The sequence below is a fragment of the Eschrichtius robustus genome, chromosome 1 (genome assembly GCF_028021215.1).
Source record: "Eschrichtius robustus isolate mEscRob2 chromosome 1, mEscRob2.pri, whole genome shotgun sequence".
Lineage (NCBI taxonomy): Eukaryota > Metazoa > Chordata > Mammalia > Artiodactyla > Eschrichtiidae > Eschrichtius > Eschrichtius robustus.
In genome coordinates, this window is record NC_090824.1 from 76,399,980 (window position 1) to 76,423,439 (window position 23,460).

A 23,460-nucleotide genomic window follows, 5' to 3' on the forward strand; every position below is an offset into this window, starting at 1 on the left:
TGATTGTACTTATCTGTGAACATACTAAAAATTTTTGAATTACACACTTTAAATGGGTGAATTTCATTTTATGTGAATTATATCTCAGTAAAGTTGTTTTTTAAAAATATTGAAGACACTTTGTGGTCATGTTTTTCCTCCCCAGCCCATACCCACCTTGAACCTAGAATTCTAGTGAATTTAGAATTAATAATTATTATCTATAATTAAATGACTAGGGACTTCCTTCGTGGTCCAGTGGTTAAGACTCCATGCTCCCAATGCAGGGGGCCCGGTTCGCTACCTGGTCAGGGAACTAGATCCTGCATGCCGTAACTAGAGATCCCGCACATCATAACTAAAGATCCCGTGTGCCGCAACTAAGACTCAGAGCAGCCAAATAAATAAATATTTTTTTAAAAATGACTATTACTTGTCTGTAGCTACTTTCCTTGTCATAGCTTACTTTGTACTATAAAGAATATATAATTTTGTTTCCTGTCACCATGGGGGTATATTTAATGTCCTAACATGAATTAGTAATATATACTTGTATAAAGTAGGTGAGTCCTAATTTTTGTGCTTAGATCTAAGGAATTAGACTCTTGAATTAGGACATCAAATGCATAATCTTCTTCATTAATCTAGTATTCTATTATGAAATACATGACACTTTCTAAATCTAAAAAGCTAGAAATGCCCTTAAATATTCCACTCAAGTCTCTCTGGGACATATTTTTCAGATGACACCATTCTGATTCCTGATCCGTCTCACCAAGAGGCAGATCCAGGGTAAGAAAGCCAAGCAGCAAATGCAGTCCTCCTCTAACCCCCAAGTACCCATCTGCTATGTCTCCATGTCTTCTGTTCTAGTCACACCTGTTGTGACAATGACCCACAAACATTGCTCTGTGCTTCGCCTCACCCTGATGTGAAATCCTTCCTCCCTTTCATCCTTGAAGACTAAGCTCAAAGTTAAACAACCTTTCTCTCAATAACCAATCTCAAAGTCCAGTGTATACTTATAATCAGTTCATCCTTTGGGCTCACAGAATACGTGACTTGTACCTATTTTATACTGCCTTATATAAACAGTTAATAGCTTTACAAATGTGTATCTGTTAAGACTGTAGGGGCCTTAAGAGGAAAAGACCATTCTTATATTCTCAGTTTAACATTTTCTTAGGCTAAGAGTGTTATACAGAAATATTCAATAACTTGATTAAAAAGAAATATAACTGTAAATCACTATATTGTACATCTATAACATAGAATATTGTACATCAACTATATTTCAATTAAAAAAATAAATTTAAAAAAATGTCTATAAGCATCTCATCAGATGCATAAGTTACTGTTGTGTGTATGTATCTAAAGGATGCACAGTCCTTCCCTCTACACCAGCTCTCTCAGAGACAAATGACAGACACTAGCAGATTGCCAGGTAGGGTTTTAGAGGTGGATGAAGGTACAAAGAACGGATGAAAAGAAGAGTAGTTACAGGGCCACTCCAGGATAATTTTTCTTTGTGCTGGGCTCAGCTAGGTAGGTCAGGTAGCAAACAAAGGATGATCTGAAAGTTTTCGAAAGCTTTCCTGCCAAAATGCCTCTTCCATGTTATACTACTACTAACTGAAATGTTACCACTGTTGGAGTCATCCAGCTCTACCCGCTGTCAAAAGGCAAACAGGCCTGAGGGGGTGGGGATAGTATGATTTTCAAACGTGCCAGCCAGCTGAATGCAAGTTGATAAGCGCAAACAGTGCAGTGGGCCAACAAAAGGTAATGCCTAGGCTCCTGTCCCAGGGAGGTTCTGACCAAGAACGGTGAAAAGGAAAACTAACACCCAGGAAGAAAGCAATAGGAGGCAAGGAAGTGCTCCAAGAGAAGAGGCTAGAGTACGAGTCAACTTCACAGGGGCTGGCAGGACGCTAATGAGCAGTGGAGCTGCCGGCAGCAGAGAAAGGGGTATTTGCCACTGCACTGTCGGAATGGAGTGACAGAATGTATGGCTGTCACGAACTATGGCAGAGGTTAGGGATGGGGGGAACCAAAGGAAACCAACAGGAAATACAATTAGGGCTTACCAAGGATGTGGCAACTATGGAACATAAGCTGAGATCAGTAAATGAATTCAGATACTCATGAGAGCCGACAGAGAGAGAAACAACCAGAAAGCAAAGGGACAGAGGCAAGACTGATCTGAGGGAAGTGGCCATCATGTATAGTCCTTCCTTATCTTCTAACACTGTCTTTCACCTCTTTGCTTTTCTTCCATCCTTTCCTGCATTCGCATACCATCTACCTCAATTCTTAACTGTCTGAGAGGCAGAGAGTCATACCACAAGACATGTGGTCTCATGATTGGTTTCATGCCAGTCTTGGCCTGTGCCCCACCCTTATCCCAAATTACACAAAAATGCAGAAATTATTTCATCTTTCTCTTTATTCTCAAAGTATGATAGTATAAAACTCCAAAAGGAATAGGCTGTTCCTTGTGTGGTCTCCAGTGCTTTGAGGAGCAGAGCTAAACCCCCAGGAATGTGACAGGATCATCTCAAAAAGCTAGCAGTAGCTACTAGGCTGAGTTGGACAGCCCCAAGTGAAATCCTGGGCAAATCCTTGGACGTGTGGTAGCGCTTGGGCTCTTGAAGAGGAATAGGGGTGGAAATCATTTTGTGATGACAACTGAGCAGAAGAGCACTCTGTACCAGAAAGGTCTGCTGGGAGAAGTAGGGCAGGTGACACTCCTTTCTGTCACTACCTAAGGGCAGAGGCACGTGACTCCAGCAAGAGGCCAAAGTAGGTAGCAGCTCCTTGGATCCCAGAAGGGAGATGCCAGACCACTCCAGGGCTGGTTAACTGGCATTGTCAGGCAGTGGAATGCTAGCCATAAGAATGGAGACAAATTGCTCCAATTTCTGCGCAGCTTGCTTCCCGGCATCTAGTACTTCCTTGTGATTGGCCTTCTCCCGGCTTTCATAATCCCAGATGACCTTGTTAGTGATGAGAGAGAAGCCAAAGACTCGAAGACCACAGTGCCTTGCAACTATAACTTCTGGTACTGTGCTCATGCCTGATGTGGAGAAAGAGGGAAACCAACTGTCAGGATCCACAAATGACTCTTTTCCTCACCCTTTAGCCTCACCTCCATTAATCACCTCGTTGACAATTCAGCATCAAGAAAACATCCAAAGAAGCAGCTAAATTAGTGTCAAGCTTAGGGTGTTCTGCATTGCCTAAAAGAGTCGGGCCTCAGAGGGCCTTGCACATCTCTTATAAATAGAAATTTCTCTCTGTTTGTGGTCATTTTAAAGTCAGTTCTAATGATGCAATTCTATCTTCCAGCCAAAGGGTAGAGAAGGTGGCTATAATGATATTTGTTAAAATAATCAGAAACAGTCATCAAATTATGGACCGGTCATTAGCATTACAGTGGTTAGAGCCCTTGGTGGTGGGTGGTGAGTTGATGCTACAATGCAAACCTCCCACCATCTTTCAAGTCAGTTTAATTCAATCTTCCCTTAAGTCAGGCCCTCTTTCAGTTTATCATCTAGGTCTACAATCTTTTTCTCTCTTCCATCTTATTTTACCAGAACCCTCCCTCTTCAAGCCTCCAGCCAAGTTCCCCTCCTCACCAACAGCATCTGCCCCCAGCTTCTGCAGCAGACGACACTCTGCCACAGTCTCAAAGGTGGGGCCTGCCACCATCACATAGGTTCCTTCCTGTAACTCTCTCTGCTCTCCCATTTGTTTCCAGATACTGTGAGCCTTCTGCCTCATATCCCGGTCATAGGCATCAGACATGGCAGGGAAACGAACTCCAAACCTAGGGCACAGGTTGGATTATCTCAGGTTAATGGAATAGAGTAAGCTGTCTCCCAACTCCCAGACAAGTCCTTAGAGCCTACCCATCTATACAAAAAGGAGGAGGATAGCTACCTTTCATCATTGGGCCCTCTGAGAGGGTTCTCACCGCAGAAACCAGGTAGATTGATGTGATCGCGGATCAGCATGATATCTCCAACCTCAAACCTGGGGTTGAGCCCTCCAGCTGCATTGGTGACCACTAGGGTGTCCACACCCAGAAGCTGGAAAACCCTCACTGGGAATGTCACCTTAGAAGCAAAAGATAAAAGATCAGAGTGTTCTTTAAAATGTCACCAATCCACCCATGCAGATAAACATGATATACAGCATAAAAGACGAGAAAGAAGGGGACCAAAAATCTAACTTGCCTGGGTAGTTAGGTAATAAAATAGGAGAGCTCTCTCCCCCTTTGTCCAGACCCAATCAAGTTCGTGTCCCTGATTTACCTTCCAGAGCGGGTAGCCTTCATACATGTGGAACCTGCCCTGCATCATCACACAGCCTCTGCCATTCAAGATCCCAAACACCAGTCGACCAGCATGACCTGGCACTGTATACAAAAAAGAAAGGGAAATGAATGGACAGATGCTTTCATACAACACATATCCATTGAGTACCTCCTCTGAGCCAACTCACTGTGCTCAATAGGTGAGGGTATAATTAATCAAAAGAAAACATTATCATCTCCACTCTCAGAAAGTTTAAGTCTGGTGGGGGAGACAGAAATTAATCATAAACGTAGATATAAGTACATCCTGAGATTAGAGCTATGGGGCTGAAGATGTTCAATGTGAACACACATCAGTTTCTTTTTGAAGAAATTTCAAAAGAATGAGAAAGCCATACTGCAAGAGAATAAAATAATAAAAAATAGAATAAGTGAGTAATAATGAATGCAGTGAGTGTCGTAATTATAGACCTCTTTTCCAAAATTTCCAAAACTCTCAAAATCTGTATCCTTATTACCCTAACTAAACTATATGCTTCCTCCCTCCTGAGAGGGAGCTCATGGTATATTCTAGCTTCCTAAGGAGGCTAGGAACAGGGAAAGGGGCTGAGGTTGGACCCATACAAGTCTCCTTTGTGACCCACAAAACAGTCCTGTGGGAATACGTGTCCTGAACGGGGCATGCAGGGCCATGGGAGTGCAAAGATAACTCTCCACACACACATAGTAACCATTATTACCATTTCTCTCATCTAACATTTCTCCTTTAATGGACATGGCCAACCTATCCCTTAGAGAATGGATGGTCTGGGAGAGGGACCAAAACAAACAGGGAGAGTTGAGGGATACTCAGAGATTGAGGCGCTTATACAAAAATTACCGGGCTTCACTGGTGGCGCAGTGGTTAAGAATCCGCCTGCTAATGCAGGGCACGTGGGTTCAAGCCCTGGTCTGGGAAGATCCCACATGCCACGGAGCAACTAGGCCCGTGAGCCACAACTACTGAGCCTGCGCTCTAGAGCCCGCATGCCACAACTACTGAAGCCCGCGCGCCTAGAGCCCGCATGCCACAACTACTGAAGCCCGCGCGCCTAGAGCCTGTGCTCCGCAACAAGAGAAGCCACCCCAATGAGAAGCCCGCGTGCAGCAACGAAGACCTGACACAGCCAATAAATAAATAAGTAAAATAAATTTATTTAAAAAAAAAATTACCAGTAGTAGAGCAGAGGTGACGCAGTTAGGGAAACCCAAATAAAGTGTAAAAAGTAAATTGATAAAGTTTTAAAAAATTAATCCATTTACTTAGTGCAGTGCCCTTCTCACTGCGGGTAGGAGTGGCAGGTGGAGCCAGCGTCACTACTATCTCTCTTAGAAAACTTTGCACTCCCTTCTCTCACTTTTTAATATTTCCTTCTCCAACCCCATCCCCACCTCCCTGCTCCGGTCTCCCAGTCTTGCTCCAAAGGGCATGAAAAATATCTGTTAAAACTCAACTCTCCAGGGAAAGTAGAATCTGAAAAATTAATAAATAAACCAACAGAAGTTAGTTATCTGAGAAATTAATAAGTAAATCACATAAACTACCCTTGTCCTTTACTTTGCCCTATTTCACCTGGCCCTTCCCTAAGCCTCATCCTCAGCATGCGGAACTTCCCCGACCAGGGAATGAACCCACGCCCTTGCAGTGGCAGTGTGGAGTCTTAGCCACTGGACCACCACGGAAGCCCAGCCTTAGAGCTTTTGGCCGCTATTAGGATGCTGGATACACTATCCTCAGAACTCCACTGTGCATAGGGGGTACCCTTTCCCCCTCCAAAGGGTCAGTGTGAATCAAGTCTTGTGTATTCATGTATCACCTGGGTATTTGTCTGCAAGAACATGGCAGTCTGTGTGTTCATTTGTTGCTGTGCACCAGTGTGTGCCTTACCCTAGGACTGGAGCTAGAGCTGGGGAGATTGGGAATGGCAGGAACACATGGGACAGGGAAGGCCTGACTTTGTCTGGGAGCTTACAGGCACTGCTCTTTCCACTTAGGCTACAGACTGAAAGAAATGAGAGAGGTGTGTGAGGATGTGGTGACCATGGTGTGTATGGGGAAAGAATGTGCAGGGGAAGTGTTGTAGAGCTTTAAGGAGCTGAGTCATTAAAGCACAGGAAATATGTCATCATACAGTACAATTGACATAAACATGCCCTACTAAAACATTTCTACTGGGGGAATTTCCTTCTAAAGTCATTCTGATTCTTGGTAGTTTTTTCCCTCTGTTACAACAGTTGTCTCTAGTCAAATGCTATAGAGGATAGCCAGGGTGTAGAAGCACTGCCCTCCCATCAGAATCCCATCAATATCCCCCAGTCCTATCCCTACTCCCCCTTGCCAGCACCTGTACTTTTGGGAAAGTTCGGTATTTCACTGTAGTCAAAGATCTGGGCCTGAGTTAATTTGTCACTCAGACCTCCTAACCCAGAACCACAGATCACCGCCACTTGAGGTCGGTGTTTGGTGTGAGACAAAAGCCATTTTGCAGTGTTCTGATAATCTTCATACGTGAATCTAGGAAAAAAAGGAAAACCAAGGTGAGTTTCACTTCCATCCCAAGGGTATCATAAACTAATGACCTTCAGTGTAGAAAGGCTGGCTGAGGTACCAAGGTGACAGGGGACAGAGAAGTTGGCCAAGAAGCTAGACAAGGTACTGCACAAAAAAGCAAACCCAGGCCACAATTTTGGTTGTCAACAGCTGGAGCAGAACTGACTGCATAAGTTTCTCAGCAGCAGCTTGTGAAAAATAGTCTCTGGAGCCCACCCCTACAGAATGCGGAGAGGCCCCAGAATCTCTATTTCTTACAAAAGTGCCTCAGTTTTTGAATTCTGATTCAAAAACCAGGTTTCAGAATCCTGGTCTTGAGGAAGCAGAACTCAGCAGGGATTCTAGTCCCAATTTTGTCTTTTTTAGGTAAGTAACTTGTGCTTCAAATTCTTTCCTCTAATGTAAAGCAAGGGAATGTATAGGCTCAGTTTGAAAATGAATTGAAAATTTACTAACAAGCTCCAAAGACCTTTGACTCCATAAATCATGGTTCAGGTCCACAGCACTTGAACCTCTTTTACAACTTTCCCCCCCTGCCCGTGTTTCCTCCCTGCCTTCTCCCATCTTTCCTTCTCTTCATCAAGGTCCAAGGTCCTTTGCCCTTCAGAGACCTAAAGGCATACACTTACGCAGAACCCAGACATCCCCAAGAATCAACTGGGAATTTTTCTCACAATTCCAGTCCAATTCTCTCATACCTATCTGGAAAAAACAAGGAGAAGGGACGGAGCAGGGGAGGAAACGACGACTGAGGTGTGACAGAGCTGAACACAACTAACCAAGCCTCCAGAGGAAACCTCTTTCTCCAAAAGTGCTGCCTTTACAATACACCGGGCTACCCTCAGGAAAGTAGCTGGGTAAGGGACCGGGTCGGGGCAATAGAACCGGGGTCATAGAATGATGAAGAGAGAAGCAGTGAGATGGTAAAAGTTAATCAAATAGCATCCCCAAGAGGTGCCAAGGAAATGAAATATGTGTGAAGCCCTGGCCACCCAGCACATCTAGCCACAGCTTACAGGACTTCCTCATTGGCCATCAGTCTCCCAAGAATGCCCTGAATCCCTGGGCACCCAAAAACCACTGTGATCCCTATTGCTGGAGACTTGGGCTGGGATTTCAAGGACCAAAGCCGAAATAAGGGTTTTCAAAGGTGAAGTGGGGGGAGTAGGCAGGATCTGTTGCTCAGTTCAGTGAATAAGAATTTCCTTCTTTCCTTGGAGACGACATCCCCAACTTAATTGAACCTCCACCTTGGAGGAAAGAGAGGCGTTGTCGAGGGACGTGAGCAATCTCTCTTCTGAAGGAGGAACTCTAGATATGGGCGCCAAAAGTACCTCAGGGCTTTACCTAGACTCTAGAATGGGAATCTGTGACGAGCGCGTGAGTTGAAAAGACCTCTTCCCTGTATGTGGGTGGGGGAGTACGCTCCCTCTACACTCACATCGCAACGCGTGCGTGCACGCGTGCACACACACACACACACACCGGCTCCTTTTGCGAGTAGTCTACGGTCTACTAACCTGTCCCCTTCCTGCTCTGGTGGCGCCACCCCTGCTCGATTCCCGCGCGCGCCCCTGCCAGCGCTGGCCGCCCCACTGCTCTGCTGCCTTGCCCCTGACGCTGGGCTCCGAGCCAGGCCTCTCTGCATCCCCGGGGCACTCGCTCCCTCTCCTCGCCCCCTCGGGGCCCAGAGTGCTGGGTTTCCAGTTCTCGATGACAGCCATTTCCCCTCCCCAGAGGCCTCCGGGGTTCCCTGGGCCTGGTGCCCGCCTCACCCGTTGGCCATGGTCCCGCCGACGCCCTCTCGATCAGTTTGCCCTTCTCCGCTCAGACCTACTCCACTGAGCGGAGCTACCGCCAGTCACCGGGTACGATCCACACAGCGCATTGTTCACACCGCGCTGGCTTATATCCCCAGCTCCGGAGTCCCAGCCAATGGCAGGCGAGTACGCGGCTGGCCCCGTCTCCATGGTGACACGCCCAGACTCAATCGCCGGAGGCTAGGGTGTAAACCTAATCTGAGGTCTTCCCAGCTGCAGTACCTTTCTCGACCCTCACCCTACCCACCGCGGGGGAGGGGTAGGAGCACCCAGCATTTCGCCTCTGCACCCATTTCTAACTGCAGTTCCGGAGTTTCCGGCACGGAAGCCTATGAGGGAAGAGGGTAGAAGTCGGGAGGAGAGCCCCCGAACCATCTACCTGCAACCCCATTCCTGGTTGTGTCCACAGCAAATCATGAGAGATTTGAAAAGAGAAAAATTTAAACCTTACGTGGTGCAAACCCAGAATAAAATTAAGTGAGCCTGTGTCTGAGTTGCTTCCTGGGCAAAGGAAAAAGGGTCGACTCTAGCAATAATGCTGCTCTGGAGGTTACAGGATATGCGAGAACATATAAGGGGTCTAAATCCAGGCCCAGATGAGGAGAAGAAAAATTTCTGCGGGTAAGAATCCCAGGATCCTCGCAGGAGGATGCAGCAAATCCCCTTCTCCAGGTGTTTCCAAATTCCCTATAGATATTAAGCTTTGGGATTTGGGAATGAGAAATAGGAATTTCCAGGAATTTCCCCAGTATTCCCCAAATTATAAGTTATTCATAGAATACTTACTTCCATACATTCTTTACTCATTATTATGGATATCTAAAAAAATTGTTATATAAATAAGAAACAGTAGTATTTACAAAGAATTGTAACCCTATAATAAAGTTTTATTGGAAAACACACACACACACACAATTCCTGGATCCTTGACACAGACAAAGGATGGGGATAGAGTGGGGATGGGATAGGGAAATGCAGACAGACCCTTGATTTACATGATACTTGATCCAAGGAATTCAGATAATTACAGAAGGATTCTTCCCCAAAATGAAAATTCCTGTAACAGAACTACGCAGCATAACGTCTTTGTAAGAATTTAGCTATTTTCTGCCTCCACTTCTACAATTTTAACCAAATTCACATCAAATCACAAATTGTCCTTGCTTAGCTATTGGAATCCTCCACCTATTTCCACCCTCCTGAGCTCTAACCTTTCCTGCTTGCTGTGTTACCCAACACCATGGCCCAAACCACTGTTTCCCAGCCCCATTTCTATCTCATTCATGTAACAAATACTTATTGAGCATCAACTATGTACCAGAACTGTTCTAGTGTTAGGGACACAAGAGTAATGACAATATATGTAAACACAAAAATAACATATATAAAGAACTGAGCACAGTGCCAAATGAACGGTTTATTGTTATTATTGGATTATTATTATTATTATTATCCTTATTCATCCAGTAATTTTAGCAAAGGTAACAATAGGGTGATCTACAGGTGAAGTTTCACCTTAGTAATGTGACTCTGTACAATTGAGACACTGAAAGCATGATTTTGAATGATGGGTAAGTTCGGTCATAAGTAAAAAATCAGCCCAAGGGTAATATCTATCAATATTTGATTGCTGAAAGTTTCTTTTTAAACACCTCAAATCCAATCCAGTTTACACAAAAAACAAGAGTAGAACATAATTACATCTAAGAAAGCACAAACTTAATCAATTAATTTTTTTTTTTTTTTTGGCCTTGCGGGGAGGCTTGTGGGATCCTAGTTCCCTGACCCTCGGCAGTGAAACCACTAAGTCCTAACCACTGGACCACCAGGGAATTCCCTTAATTAATTTTAACTCTGTCTAAAGTAAGGGTAGATGATCTTCAATATATCTACAAAAGGAAAACTGAGGGACAAGGCTCAATCTTCTGTAGTGTTTCTCCTATGTCATGTAGGGAGGAGCCTACAGAATATATAAACATTCTGGGCACCAAAGAAATGTACTGCTATATGAAAGGCAAGGACAGTTTACCAGATTGCACCTTGGCCAGGGTCACATAACCTTCAGAACCACACAATATACTTTATTCTGAATTCAAGTTCAGCAACCAAGCTTCTGAACAATCATTTGGACCCCCAATCTTTTTAATCTCGGATTCACCAATGGCCCTATGAGTTACCCTATGAGGCCTAGCAGGCCTCCTCAGGACACATCTTAGTGGTCTATCCAACAGAAGGGCCCAGGTTCCAGATTGCATCAAGCCCTTGGGTCCCATCCTACCTCTAACCTTGGTTTGTTTACATCTCTCATTGCTTTCCCCACAGGATTTTTACCTTTAAAAGGTAGATTTAGGTGTTCTGTGTGTGTGTGTATATGTGTGTGTGTGTATGTGTGTGTGTATCTAGGGCACTGTGAACACTGGCATACAGCAAGTACTTAATGATCATATATATGAAATGTCTATTAAATGTCTATTATTTCTCTTTACGCCATCTCAAGCCAAGTCTCCATACTCCATTTTGATCTGTTTGCAATACCCCAGTCCAGAGGTTCCCAGTTTCTTAGTTTATAGGGCACTTAGGAACTCAGAAATTTTTTCACAGCACCCCTAGGTCAGAAGAAATACCTAAGAGTTTTGCTTTTTAGGTAGTTGGTGCCTAACAACTTAGAAACCATTTGAAAAACATAATACAGACAAGTTGAAAGAAAAACTATTTTTTGTTTTTTTCTTAAATAAGCACAAATAGTTACTAATGGAATGTGTGTGCCTGTTGGGCACTGCCCAACTTCTCAAACCTTGGAGTCCAGCACTACTACCCTCATTTCCTGTTCCGTGCTGATTTCCACACAGTACTTACTTTTTTTTATCAGACGACTTCCTAAAAGCCAGCTTTGCAAAGATATTTTGTCATCAAAAGGAATGTAGCAAGTCTTTTTTAATTTTTTATAAATTTATTTATTTATTTTTGGCTGCGTTGGGTCTTTGTTGCTACGCGTGGGCTTTCTCTAGTTGCGGTGAGCGGGGGCTACTCTTCCTGGAGGTGCGTGGGCTTCTCATTGCAGTGGCTTCTCTCGTTGCGGAGCACGGGCTCTAGGCGCTCAGGCTTCAGTGGTTGTGGCACGTGGGATCAGCAGTTGTGGCTCGCAGGCTCTAGAGCGCAGGCTCAGTAGCTGTGGCGCACAGGTTTAGTTGCTCCGTGGCATGTGGGGTCTCCCCAGAGCAGGGCTCCAACCCGTGTCCCCTGCGCCACCAGGGAGGTCCCAATGTAGCACAATCTAATGTTCAAATTGTGAACTACCTTGAGCTAGCAGTTCACATAGTATACAAGAGATGTCAAATATTGCTGTGTTTCCCTTAAAAAATTTTAAATATCGCACGATACTCCTGTGAATTTGCCCCTTGGCACAGAGTACGGGAACTATGGCCCCAGGCACTCCTTGCCACCTCATTCCTGAATCTGTGTAGTGTAAATGAGTGGACTCTAATCAAACTACCTGTGAATGAATTCCATCTCCACCCCTTACCTACCAGCTGTGTGATCCAAAGCAAGTAAAAAAAAAAAAAAATCTCATTATGCCTCAGTTTTCTCATCCGTAAAATGGTGATAATAATAGTACTTACTCTTGTTGCGAGGATTATATAAAATGCCAGTTAAATGTTTAGATAAGTGCCTGGAATTATAGTAAGTACACAGTAAATATTGACTATTATTATTTTTCCCCTTTGTCTCTTTTCCTTTTCGATTTCTCTAGACCCACCTAACCACGAATTGGATCAGAACAAAAACTAGAGGTACGCCCAGCCCATCAACAGCGACTCTAATCCTACATTGTTTAAAACAGAAGCCACTAGCCAAATATGGCTATTTCAATTTAATAAAATTAAAAGATAAAATAAAAAATAAAAATTCAGTTCTTAGTTATACTAACCACATTTAAACTGCTCAAAAGCTACATGTGGCTAGTGGTTACCACATTGCAAAGCATAGAAACATTTCAATCATCACAGAAAGAACAGTGCACAACACTATTCTTACCTTTTCTAGTCACTGCTCCCCAGTCTCCACATTTTACAAAGCTGGGACTCTGTTTTATTCTGTACTTGTAGGGTTCCTGTAGTCAGGAACAAAACAATTATCAACTTTAGGGTGATTATAGCTCATTACTGCCTTATTACCCTTTTTCTATCTTCTTCTCACCCCTCTTTGAAGGTCTGAAGCACTCCCGTGTCCAGGCACACATGCAGTAACACACCCATCTTCCATGCTCAATATCAAGGAAACTGAAGAGTGGAAGTGGCAGTTTCTAAGTCACTAAGTATTGGCTTATGGAGTGGGAAGATATCCCGAGATAGTGACTCCCAATGGCAACATTTATAGAAGGAGGCTCAGCCTCTCAGGATTTCTTAGGCAGGAAACCTATTTTATTCTTGCCCTCTCAACTGAAATTTCTCATTCTCTCTAGACCACAAGATAGTTGTTCTCCTATTTAAATACCTACCCCACCATCACCAAGAATCTTTGACCTTCCATTTTCTCCAATTCCTGAAACTAAAATGTTATTTTAGTTTAGTCCCCCCGGGTAAAAGGACCACTTTCATTTCTCTTCTCTGTGTGAGATCCCTATTTGTGCCTCATTCAGTGCAGGAACAGAGTGAAGATAAACAGACTGACCTAACAGATCAGTCCCCAGATAGAGCAGCTGACTACACCCTAAAGGAAGGGGCAAAGCACTGGGGCACGGAAAGGACATAAAACAGAAGGGAACAAAGGTGCAGAGTGATAAAGAGAAATAATCCCTTAAAACTAGACCACACCCTACCCCACTCCATCCAACTGCCCATACTACACCTCATCTTGGTTAATTCACTCTGCACATTACCAAAAACATTCTTTGCCCTGGAAATGGAGTAAGGGACTGTGTTGGTTTCACACGGGTGGCAAACTACCACTTCAGGAAAGGGTAGAGAAGAAATAGGGTATGTGGAAAGAGAAATCAAATTGGGACCCTGGGTGGCAGAAGCCCAGCAGAGGTCTCCAGCCCCATTCTCTGCCATCTACACGGTGTGATAGTTACCACTTGGTTGGAAGCCTGAAGAAAAAACCCTTCCAAAGCTTTGCAGTGTCTTTCTTTATATCCTCCTGTTATGGACTCTTAGGGACTATCTCAAAACTCATATGTTAAAGCCCTAATCCCTTAACCCCAAAGTGACTATGTTGGGAGATAGGGCCTTTAAAGAGATAATTAGGTTAAATGAGGTCATAAGGGGCCCTAATTCCTTATAAGAAAAGGAAGAGACAGCAGGGATGTGTGCTCACAGGGAAAAGGCCCTGTGAGGACACAGTGGAGAAGGCGGCTACCTGCAAACCAAGGGCAGAGGCCTGCTGACACCTTGATCTTGGGCTTCAAGGCTCCGGAACTGTGAGAAAATAAATTTCTATTGTTTAAGCCACCCAGTCTGTGATATTTTATTATGGCAGTCCTAGCAAACAAATACACCTCCATAGCCTGATTTTTCTCAGTCTATGTGAGAAGCCCCTATCCCATAAGTAAGATACCTGGTACCGGGGGTAACATTGAAATTATTTACCTGTATAGTACAGGAGCCAACCAATCAGAACAAATGCCAGCCATAAACTGATACCAGCCACACTGGAGTATCCCAGCTGAATATCCACCCAGCTTGGGACTACAGCTGACAGTATTGCTCAGTACACAAATTTCCCTCAAGATAGGGCTTAAGGTAATTAATTAATTAATTTAATAGTCATTTATCAGCAACTTCCATGTGCCAGGTATTGAGCATCAAAAGGGCTCCATCCCAGATACCATGCATTCTGCCACCTCTGCCCTTCTGCCCTTTTCGATATGCCTAGTAGATGATGTGAGTGCAAAAGCATTAAATCGTAAGTCAGGGACTTCCCTCGTGGTCCAGTGGTTAAGACTCCACGCTCCCAATGCAGGGGACACAGGTTCAATCCCTGGTTGGGGAATTAAGATCCCACATGCTGCACAATGCAGCCAAAAAAGAAAAAAAGAAAAAGAAACCATAAGTCAGAAGACCTCGACTTTTCTGGACTTTTTTTTTTTTTTTAAATTTGGTTATTACTTGGTGCAGTGAGGGGAAAGCACAAGCCATGAAAAACTGAGGTGTTGTCAGTAAGAGGGTGCTAGAAAGAACTTATTATAGAAATGGGCTTGTGTTAAGAGATTTTGAAAGGGTTTAAGGAAATGGAATTTTCCTCTGGATTGAATGCTGTCAGGAAGTAGAGTAATTCTATGATTGGGTATCTAATACATTTTATCTAGAAGGAGAGAAGACCAGATAGAGGCTAAAGCTCTAATACGTAAAGAAGTAGCAGTCATTCATATTAGCTGGGGGAGGAGGATATTGGGGCTTTTTGTAGCTTGGAGTATGCTCATGTTTTGGTTTTTTTTGTTTTTTTAAAATTAAAAAAAATTATTTATTTTATTTTTGGCTGCCTTGGGTCTTCATTGTTGCACGCAGGCTTTCTCTAGTTGCGGCGAGTGGAAGCTACTCTTTGTTGTGGTGTGCGGGCTTCTCACTGCGGTGGCTTCTCTTGTTGCAGAGCACGGGCTCTAGGCGCGCAGGCTTCAGTAGTTGTGGCACGTGGGCTTGGTAGTTGTGGCACACGGGCTTAGTTGCTCTGCGGCAGGTGGGAATCTTCCCGGACCAGGGATTGAACCCAGGTCCCCTGCATTGGCAGGTGGATTCTTAATCACTGCACCACCTGGGAAGTCCTGGCTGTATGATCAAATGTTTGAGGTGCTTAAGATCTTTTCCAATACTTGTCAGAATAACCTCCACTAGCAGTCTCCTGGCTGGGGGCAAAGCAGAGGCAAGTCTAAAGACTGTCTCTTATGCCATATAAGGTGACTAAAATCTCTTTGAACTTGATTGGTAACTCAGTCAAAAAACTCTTATCATACATATATATTTATAATTGAGGGTCACAAAATTGAGTAAAATCATGAGACATCCTTGTAGCGATAGAGACAGACTCATACAAAGATGCTTTCATAATTTAACCAGGGATGGTGGGAGGGTGGGGTCTGCAAGGCAGCTTCCTGGAGAAACCGGTCTTGTGTCCTGTTCCAGAAGTGACTTCAGTGAGAAAGCCTGGGGTGAAAATCTTAACGTTTTAATCCATTTCCTCCTGGCACATCTTCACTCTGACTTTTTACAGGTATTCCTTTGAGTAGAGTGGCTAACTATTGCCTACCGTTCCTACTGCCGGTGCTTAGAACAGCCCAAACTCCCTCACGCTTTCACTGCAGCTCATTGAGCCACGCCCCCAGGTTCTGGCTCTAAGTTCGGGCCAATAAAGTTGCGCCCCAAGGATCGCAGGACCAGGGAAGGGAAGCCTCCAGCCAATGAGAGGCCAATTATAACCTCAAAGAGTAGAAAAATCTTTTAGTGATGTTTTTGGACTAACGAGGAGCAATGACTATGCGCCCGCTCTGGGCGACTGAAAGAGGACCGGCGGCTTCCTGGAACACCAGTGAGCTGAAGCAGCCCTGCCCCACCTCCTGGTCTGGAGGTAGCGCGATGGGCCACGCTTCCAATAGCTCGAAGAACTTCTCGTCACGTGCAGTTTTTGCAGGCCCAGCGGCGTCCTGAAAGTCATGTGACAGTTGACGATGGCGCCACGCTCCCCAATGGAAAATAGGAGCTGCCTTCACAGGACCAGAAATTGGTTTGTCTCCGCGAATAATAGCACGACGGGGTCGGGGATAGCCTATCAAGTGCTGTGGGGCGAAACGGGGCGGGGCAGGCCACTGGTTGCGGGGCGAGCTGGCCGCGCGGCGCGCAGGCGCCCTGGGGACCCGGTAGCGGCGGCGGTGGCTGCGGCGACGGCAGCGGGGAAGAGCCGGATCCTTGGCCAAAGCGGGAGGCGGCGGTGGAGGCCATGGCGGCAGATGGAGAGCGATCCCCGCTGCTCTCTGAGCCCATCGACGGTGGCGCCGGCGGCAACGGATTAGTGGGGCCGGGCGGGAGTGGGGCTGGGCCCGGGGGAGGCCTGACCCCCTCCGCACCACCGTACGGAGCCGGTAAACATGCCCCGCCCCAGGGTAAGACGGGGCGGGTCCGAGGTGTTCCCGGGGGGTACTCTGAGAGGAGCAGGGGGCGGGACCGAGGGCGGGGGCGGGGCCCAAGCGCCAGGTGCGGAGCTGTTGCACCTGTGACCGGGGGAGGCTTCCTTCCCTCCGCAATCGCGACCGGAGCTTCGGAGCGGAAGGGGCTTCTGAGGAATCTGATCGAAGCACTGATCATAAGATCCCGCTGAGCTTGTCAGAAGGCTTGAGGACCAGCAAGAGTTGCCTTACTCCGTGTAGCATCAGTGAGGGTGTCTGCAACTGATGCCAGCCCTTCTTTTTACCTTCCTCTCCAGCATTTCCCCCGTTCCCCGAGGGACACCCAGCCGTGTTGCCTGGGGAGGACCCACCCCCCTATTCACCCCTGACCAGCCCGGACAGTGGGAGTGCTCCCATGATCACCTGCAGAGTCTGCCAGTCTCTCATCAACGTGGAAGGCAAGATGCATCAACATGTAGTCAAATGTGGCGTCTGCAATGAAGCCACTGTGAGTTATACAAATCTGTGAAATGGGCCCTGTTTCCTAGATCCTCTTTCTGATCCCTTGATTCTAGACCCTGACCTTCGGGCGTTAGCCAAGTGCTCTTGATGAAACCCAGGTTTCAGTTCCAGGAGTCTCACACAGCCATTTCCCCAGAAGCCACTCACCAAAGCTAATATTTCCCATCCCTCACCTTCATACCTATCTTGGATACTTAAGCTTAGTTTTCATTTGCAAATCTCATGTTATATGCCTTTCATTTCTCTGTCCTGGCTAAGATTTTATCTCTCTGATCTCTCCTCAGAAGGTGTTTTTGGAGGAAGTGGAAGGGGTTGGGATTAGAGGTTTGCTTACCGATGTCCCCATTATTCTCTAGCCAATCAAGAATGCACCCCCAGGGAAAAAATATGTTCGATGCCCCTGCAACTGTCTCCTTATCTGTAAAGTGACTTCCCAGCGGATCGCCTGCCCTCGGCCATACTGGTGAGGGGGATAATTTGGGGAAGGGCATTAGTGGGGAAAATCAGAAAGCCGAAAAAGGGTGAATGTTTATCGAGAATGTAAAGGTGAGAGAGCCTGGTGTTTATTTAGAAGGAGAAAAAGCTAAGGACTGTTGTGCCTCTAGAATGTTATAGCCATCTTTCTCATTTCTCAATAAAAAGATTGGGAGAAAAGTGGTGTCCTTTAGGAAGATGGAGAGTCTCAGAGACTGGGTGAATTATCCTGAGGTAAAAGGGAAATTAGAGGCCTGAAGTTTAAGCGATGCTCTTCCTCAAGGATTCTCTGGGGTAGGGCTGGGGGCGCAGAGTATCTTAAATGTACAGAGAAGTAGAGGGACTTAGAGTCAGGGAGTGGGGGATGTAAAGGAGGAATAATGTAGGGATCGTTAGGATTGAAAACTTTTAAAACATAGTCTTTTTCTCCTGTACAGCAAAAGAATCATCAACCTGGGGCCTGTGCATCCGGGACCTTTGAGTCCAGAACCACAACCTGTGGGTGTCAGGGTCATCTGTGGACATTGCAAGAATACTTTTCTGGTGAGGAGAGGTATTGGGAAGCCCTGGGGGGCAGGGGGTGGGCAGCAGAGAAGTAGTCATGAATATATTTCTGAGTCATGATAATGAATCCTGAAAAGGTCTGTTTTATGAGGACCCATTTCCCAGACTCCACTGCCCCAGGGCTCTCATTGAAGATGACCCTGCTTCTACTATTAATTGGTTTCTCTTTTCCTTTCTCCGTAGTGGACAGAGTTCACAGACCGAACCTTGGCCCGTTGCCCTCACTGCAGGAAAGTGTGAGTGATTAGAGAGCGGCATCGTTGAGCTGGGTAGTGAATAGAGTAAAAGCTACAGGGCCATTGCAAGTATCCATTTTTGTTTGCCTCCCCACAGGTCATCTATTGGGCGCAGATACCCACGAAAGAGATGTATCTGCTGCTTCTTGCTTGGCTTACTCTTGGCAGTCACTGCCACTGGCCTTGCTGTGAGTAACCTTGATCCAACCCCTTTCATTCTGCAGCCTCGTCTCCGTAGGCTAAGATTGGGGAAATGGCTATCCTAAAAAGAAGTGAAAGAAACTGTTTTTGTTTGTCTTGTTTTAACGTGTAGATGAACTGAAGTTGAAGGAGACTGATAAACGGTCTTCATTGTTACTATCAGAGTAGAAAACAGCTGTCTTCTTTGTGCAGAGGATAGAACAATAGAGCAGTAGCTTAGATTGAGTTGCTATTAGGAAACCTGGCTCAGTTGTCAGACATGAAGAAAAACTGACAGATGTCTGGGATTGTTTGAGTATGTTCCTGCCTAGGGGAGGGAACTAGACAGCTGGGCCTTTTAAAAGGTCCCTGAAGGTGGCTGCATGCGGATAGGGGACAGAGACTGAAGCTTGAGTTCCATGTTACTGTTACTAGGGCTCTTAGAAAGTGGTGAGAGATCAACAGTAACCTCATCCTCCTTTTTCTTCTTCATCAGTTTGGCACATGGAAGCATGCACAACGATACGGAGGCATCTATGCAGCCTGGGCATTTGTCATCCTGTTGGCTGTGCTGTGTTTGGGCCGGGCCCTCTATTGGGCCTGTATGAAGGTCAGCCACCCTGTCCAGAACTTCTCCTGAGCCCCCCGACTGCCTGGCCCCGTCCAGGTGGGGACAGTGACACTCTAAAGGGAGTGATGGTAAAAGGCTCCCTGGGCTTCTGTAAGGGGAGCCAAGCAGCTGCCTTCCTTTTCCCTGCGGAGAGGTAGGAAGGAACCAGGCCCTCACCTAGGTTTGGAGGAATAAGTAAAACCACTGCTGGCCATCTGCTTTCCTCCAGTGGTTGCTGTGTTTAGGGTGAAGTAGGCGGAAAGTTTCCCCTAAACCTGGGTCCTAAAAGACGGTTCTAGCCTTGTCCTTCCTATATGCTCCCTGAGAGCCATTCCTGTCCCTTACACATTCCAGGGCAGGGTGGGGGTGGGTAGCCCTGGGGGGTCTCCCTCCCTCTTGTGCACCATTAGGACCTTGCTGCTGCTATTGCACTTCATCAGGGGCTGGCTCTGGTCTCAGCACCCTCAGTCTCCTCTCCCCCATTCCACGTCCTCTGGGGGCGGGGTCAGCCGCTGCTCTGTACAGAACCACAGGAACTGATGTATATATAACTATTTAATGTGGGGTATGGTCCCCTGGTCCTGTATTTCCCATAATTCCTCCTTTTCAACCTTACCCCCCAGTTGCAGTATTTAACTGGGCTGGGTAGGGTTGCTCTGTCATGGGGGAGGTTAGGGACTCATCCTGTGCTTGTAAATAAATAAGGTCATGACTCTACTCTTTTCCAGTTGTTAAATCTGTGTGTATGAAAGGATGAGGGGAATTTGTAGCCCCACAAAGCGGTAGAATACAAAGACAGCAAGGCTGAAACTATGACTCTTTATTTTCACAGCGACAGTTCAAAGGAAGTCATCAGTAGCTTTTGTTTAATGTAAAAAAAAAAGAACCACCCCCCGCCCCCAACACACACACACACAAATCGTGGAGAACTTAAGTCTGTTTCTAGAAGCCTGGTTAAAGGATTCATAGTTTAGAAGGGAAATAACAGTGCAGATTTCTCTAGAGAGCAGTTTTTAAAGCTTGGGGGTAAGAAGTTTAAAGCTAGTTTAGTGGGCTTATTTCCCAGGCTCAGAGTGATTTGGGGGAGGTGTCACAGTGCTAGATATAGGGTGATGGGACAGTGGTCACTGCCCAGAGCCTTGGAACGGATCTTGCTGTCACACAAAGCAGGCAACAGAGAGTGAGACAATAAGAAATAATCAAGGCGCCAACCAACGTTTTTGGATCGCGCATTCATCATGTATGTCCAAAAGGTATAGGCATAGGCCGTGTTGGGGTAGAGGTGCCGGAAACTGTCAGTCAGTGGCACAGCCTGCAGCAATTCCCCAAAGCCCTGACGCTCTTCTGGAGTGAAGCCAGCATTCTTTTTGTTTCCCTTTGGGTTGCGAAGATCAATTTCTTCATGAGCCACATTGAGGTCCCCACATAGCACAAGGGGCTTGCGGGAAGCCAAACCCTTCAGGAATTTGCGAAAGGCTTCATCCCAGCGCTGCCGGTACTCCAGGCGCACCAGACCCCGGCCTGCATTAGGTACATAGGCTGTCACCAGCACAAATGCATCATATTCAGCCACAATCACTCTGCCTTCCTGATCATGTTCCTCTTCACCTACAGAAACGATGAAACAGTTAGCAAAAAGAAGTTGAAGAAGGGAAAGCAAAGAATAAAGGGATCAAGAATTGGGGCTGGAGTGGGATATCAGCAATTGGTTTGGAAGAGCTGGGCTTTAGGAATCACCAGTGTCTCACCAATGCCATAGGAGACTTTGAGTGGGCACTGGCGGGAGAGTAGGCCCACACCACTGTACCCTTCCTTGTCTGAAGGAGCTGACCAGTACTGATGGGACAGTCCAGAGAGTGCTTGAAGTTCAGCTGGTAGTTTGTTCTCAGAACATTTGGTCTCTTGGAGGCACAGGATATCTGGGGCTTCTTCCTTTACCCACTGTGAGCGAAATGAAAGGTAGAAAAAGTATTATCAATTCAGCAGACATTTACTGAAGAATCTATGTGCTAAGCACTAGAGATACACAGGTGAGGGACTTCCCTGGTGGCACAGTGGTTAAGAATCCACCTGCCAATGCAGGGGACATGGGTTCATCCCTGGTCCGGGAAGATCCCACATGCCGCGGAGCAACTAAGCCCATGTGCCACAACTACTGAGCCCGTGGGCCTAGAGCCCGTGCTCTGCAACAGGAGAAGCCACCGCAGTGAGAAGCCCGTGCACCACAACAAAGAGAAGCCCCTGCTAACCGCAACTAGAGAAAGCCCGCGTGCAGCAACGAAGGCCCAATGCAGCCATAAATAAATAAATAAATAAATAAATAAATAAATAAATAAGGCAGTCTCTGCAGAAGGAGTGTAAGTCTAGCAACACAGTATTTGAAGTTATAAACTACATAAGTGGCAGGGAGACAAGAAAGAGTGTTCCATGCATCACTGAGAAGATTGGTTTTTTCCCTATAGGCAGTGGATAGCCAGCTAAGATTTTTTTAAGTAGTTATTTAAATGTTGGATATGCAGGAAATAAAATGGAGCAAGTCCAGTAACAAGGTTCTTCTGACATGCTAGGAAAAAGATGAGGACATTAAATAAAACAATGGCAGTGGAACTGGTGGAATGGCATTTAAGAAATACAATTGGGGGGCTTCCCTGGTGGCAGAGTGGTTAAGAATCCGGCTGCCAATGCAGGGAACACGGGTTCGAGCCCTGGTCGGAAAAATCCCACATGCCGCGGAGCAACCAAGCCCGTGCGCCACAACTACTGAGCCTGCGCTCTAGAGCCCGCGCTCCGCAACAAGAAAAGCCACCGCAATGAGAAGCCTACGCACCACAACCAAGTGTAGCCCCCGCTCACCACAACCAAGAGTAGCCCCCGCTCGCCACAACTAGAAAAAGCTCCCGCTTAGCGACGAAGACCCAACGCAGCCAAAAATAAATAAATTTATAAAAAGAAAAGAAATACAAGTGGTATGAGTTGGTGAAAACCTTGTATCTCTGCCACAAGAAAACGACAGTGCTAGGAACTAAAATGGTAAAAGGTGATTAAACCCCAAGATCGGTACCCCCCTCCCCTTAATTCCACTCACATCTAAACCTTTCTTCTTAATCCAGGCTCGAAGCCCATCCACATTCCAGGAGCAGATCTTCAGTGTGGCTGATTTGCCACCGGGTGAGGTTTTCTGATCTGGGGGGTCCTCATACATGACTGCCCCCTCTCCTGTTGCCTCTTTTTCATTTTTTTTTGCTCCCGCCTTGCTCTTCTTGGCCTCTGGCTCTATAAAGTAAGTAATACACAATGATATAAGTTGGCGGTATCCAACTTTGATCCGCAGTTAACTATAGATCCACCGAGAGCCTGCAGTTGCCGCGACTTCTTCGCAAACTGCAAAAATGAGTATACAGTCGGTCCGTACCTCCCGTTCATCAAGGGAATTATAGACATCCCCATCGCAGCCTCTAGGGAGATGGGCCTATTTCATTCTCTTACCAATCTTGGGCTCTTCCCCGTCTTCTGCCACCGCTCCCTTTTTCCCACGTTTCGGCATCACTGTAACAAACACCCTTCTACACCAGTTCCACGTCGCCCACCGAAGCAGTATATTTATCGCGTTGCCTACAGACGCAAAAAAGTAGTGAAACCAGCTAGGGCTGGGGAAGACTCCCCCCTCGGGCGCCCCCGCACCAAGTCCCGCCTTTCAAACCGTATTATCTCTGAATTCTTTTCCCGCCTCAGTGCACCATCGGCCTTCCAGCCCCTCATCCTCAAGACTAGATCATTTCATAGTGCCTCCTACCCTCCTCACGAGATCGGCCCTCCAGCCAATCGACGGACTTCATTAAGAATCCCGACTTAGGCCTGCCGATCAGAAGTCCAGAGAAGCCCCTACTATGGGCAAAACAACAACAACCCTGTAGCTGACCTGCTTGGATCGCAGCCTGGCTCCTCCTTAACTCAGCACAAAGAATGGAGCACGATGTGCCCCCACGTGGGTAACTGGCGTGGTCACGTGATGTGAGATGCGCCGCCAGTGGCGGAGGAATGCGGGTGATTGGTCTGTTTGTACCACGTGACT

General features: G+C 46.3%; 3 protein-coding genes across 5 annotated transcripts; 1 reads left to right on the forward strand and 2 right to left on the reverse strand.

Moving 5' to 3' along the window:
• Positions 1-2,407: 2,407 nt before the first annotated feature.
• On the reverse strand, positions 2,408-8,803 carry PNP (purine nucleoside phosphorylase). Its single transcript, XM_068548476.1, has 6 exons — positions 8,663-8,803; positions 6,682-6,851; positions 4,296-4,399; positions 3,922-4,097; positions 3,618-3,808; positions 2,408-3,055 (listed from the first exon to the last, which is right to left on the reverse strand). The coding sequence occupies exons 1-6, from the start codon at positions 8,671-8,673 to the stop codon at positions 2,838-2,840; spliced, it is 870 nt and encodes a 289-aa protein (XP_068404577.1). The 5' UTR covers positions 8,674-8,803; the 3' UTR covers positions 2,408-2,837.
• Positions 8,804-16,233: 7,430 nt separating this feature from the next.
• On the forward strand, positions 16,234-20,105 carry PIP4P1 (phosphatidylinositol-4,5-bisphosphate 4-phosphatase 1). Its single transcript, XM_068534983.1, is given in 9 exon segments — positions 16,234-16,481; positions 16,483-16,515; positions 16,517-16,778; positions 17,120-17,310; positions 17,681-17,787; positions 18,236-18,341; positions 18,546-18,598; positions 18,696-18,786; positions 19,275-20,105. Coding segments are annotated over 9 exon segments (1,101 nt in total). The 5' UTR covers positions 16,234-16,367; the 3' UTR covers positions 19,419-20,105.
• An 88-nt stretch (positions 20,106-20,193) lies between these two features.
• APEX1 (apurinic/apyrimidinic endodeoxyribonuclease 1) lies at positions 20,194-23,391 on the reverse strand. 3 transcript variants are annotated; one of them, XM_068548510.1, is made up of 5 exons: positions 23,308-23,391; positions 22,875-23,000; positions 22,474-22,661; positions 21,137-21,329; positions 20,194-20,996 (listed from the first exon to the last, which is right to left on the reverse strand). In XM_068548510.1, the coding sequence occupies exons 2-5, from the start codon at positions 22,930-22,932 to the stop codon at positions 20,479-20,481; spliced, it is 957 nt and encodes a 318-aa protein (XP_068404611.1). In that variant the 5' UTR covers positions 22,933-23,000; positions 23,308-23,391; the 3' UTR covers positions 20,194-20,478. The 3 variants fall into 3 exon arrangements, with proteins under 3 accessions (XP_068404611.1, XP_068404602.1, XP_068404620.1); XM_068548501.1 differs by lacking the exon at positions 23,308-23,391 and adding an exon at positions 23,182-23,288; XM_068548519.1 differs by lacking the exon at positions 23,308-23,391 and adding an exon at positions 23,089-23,140.
• Positions 23,392-23,460: the final 69 nt, after the last annotated feature.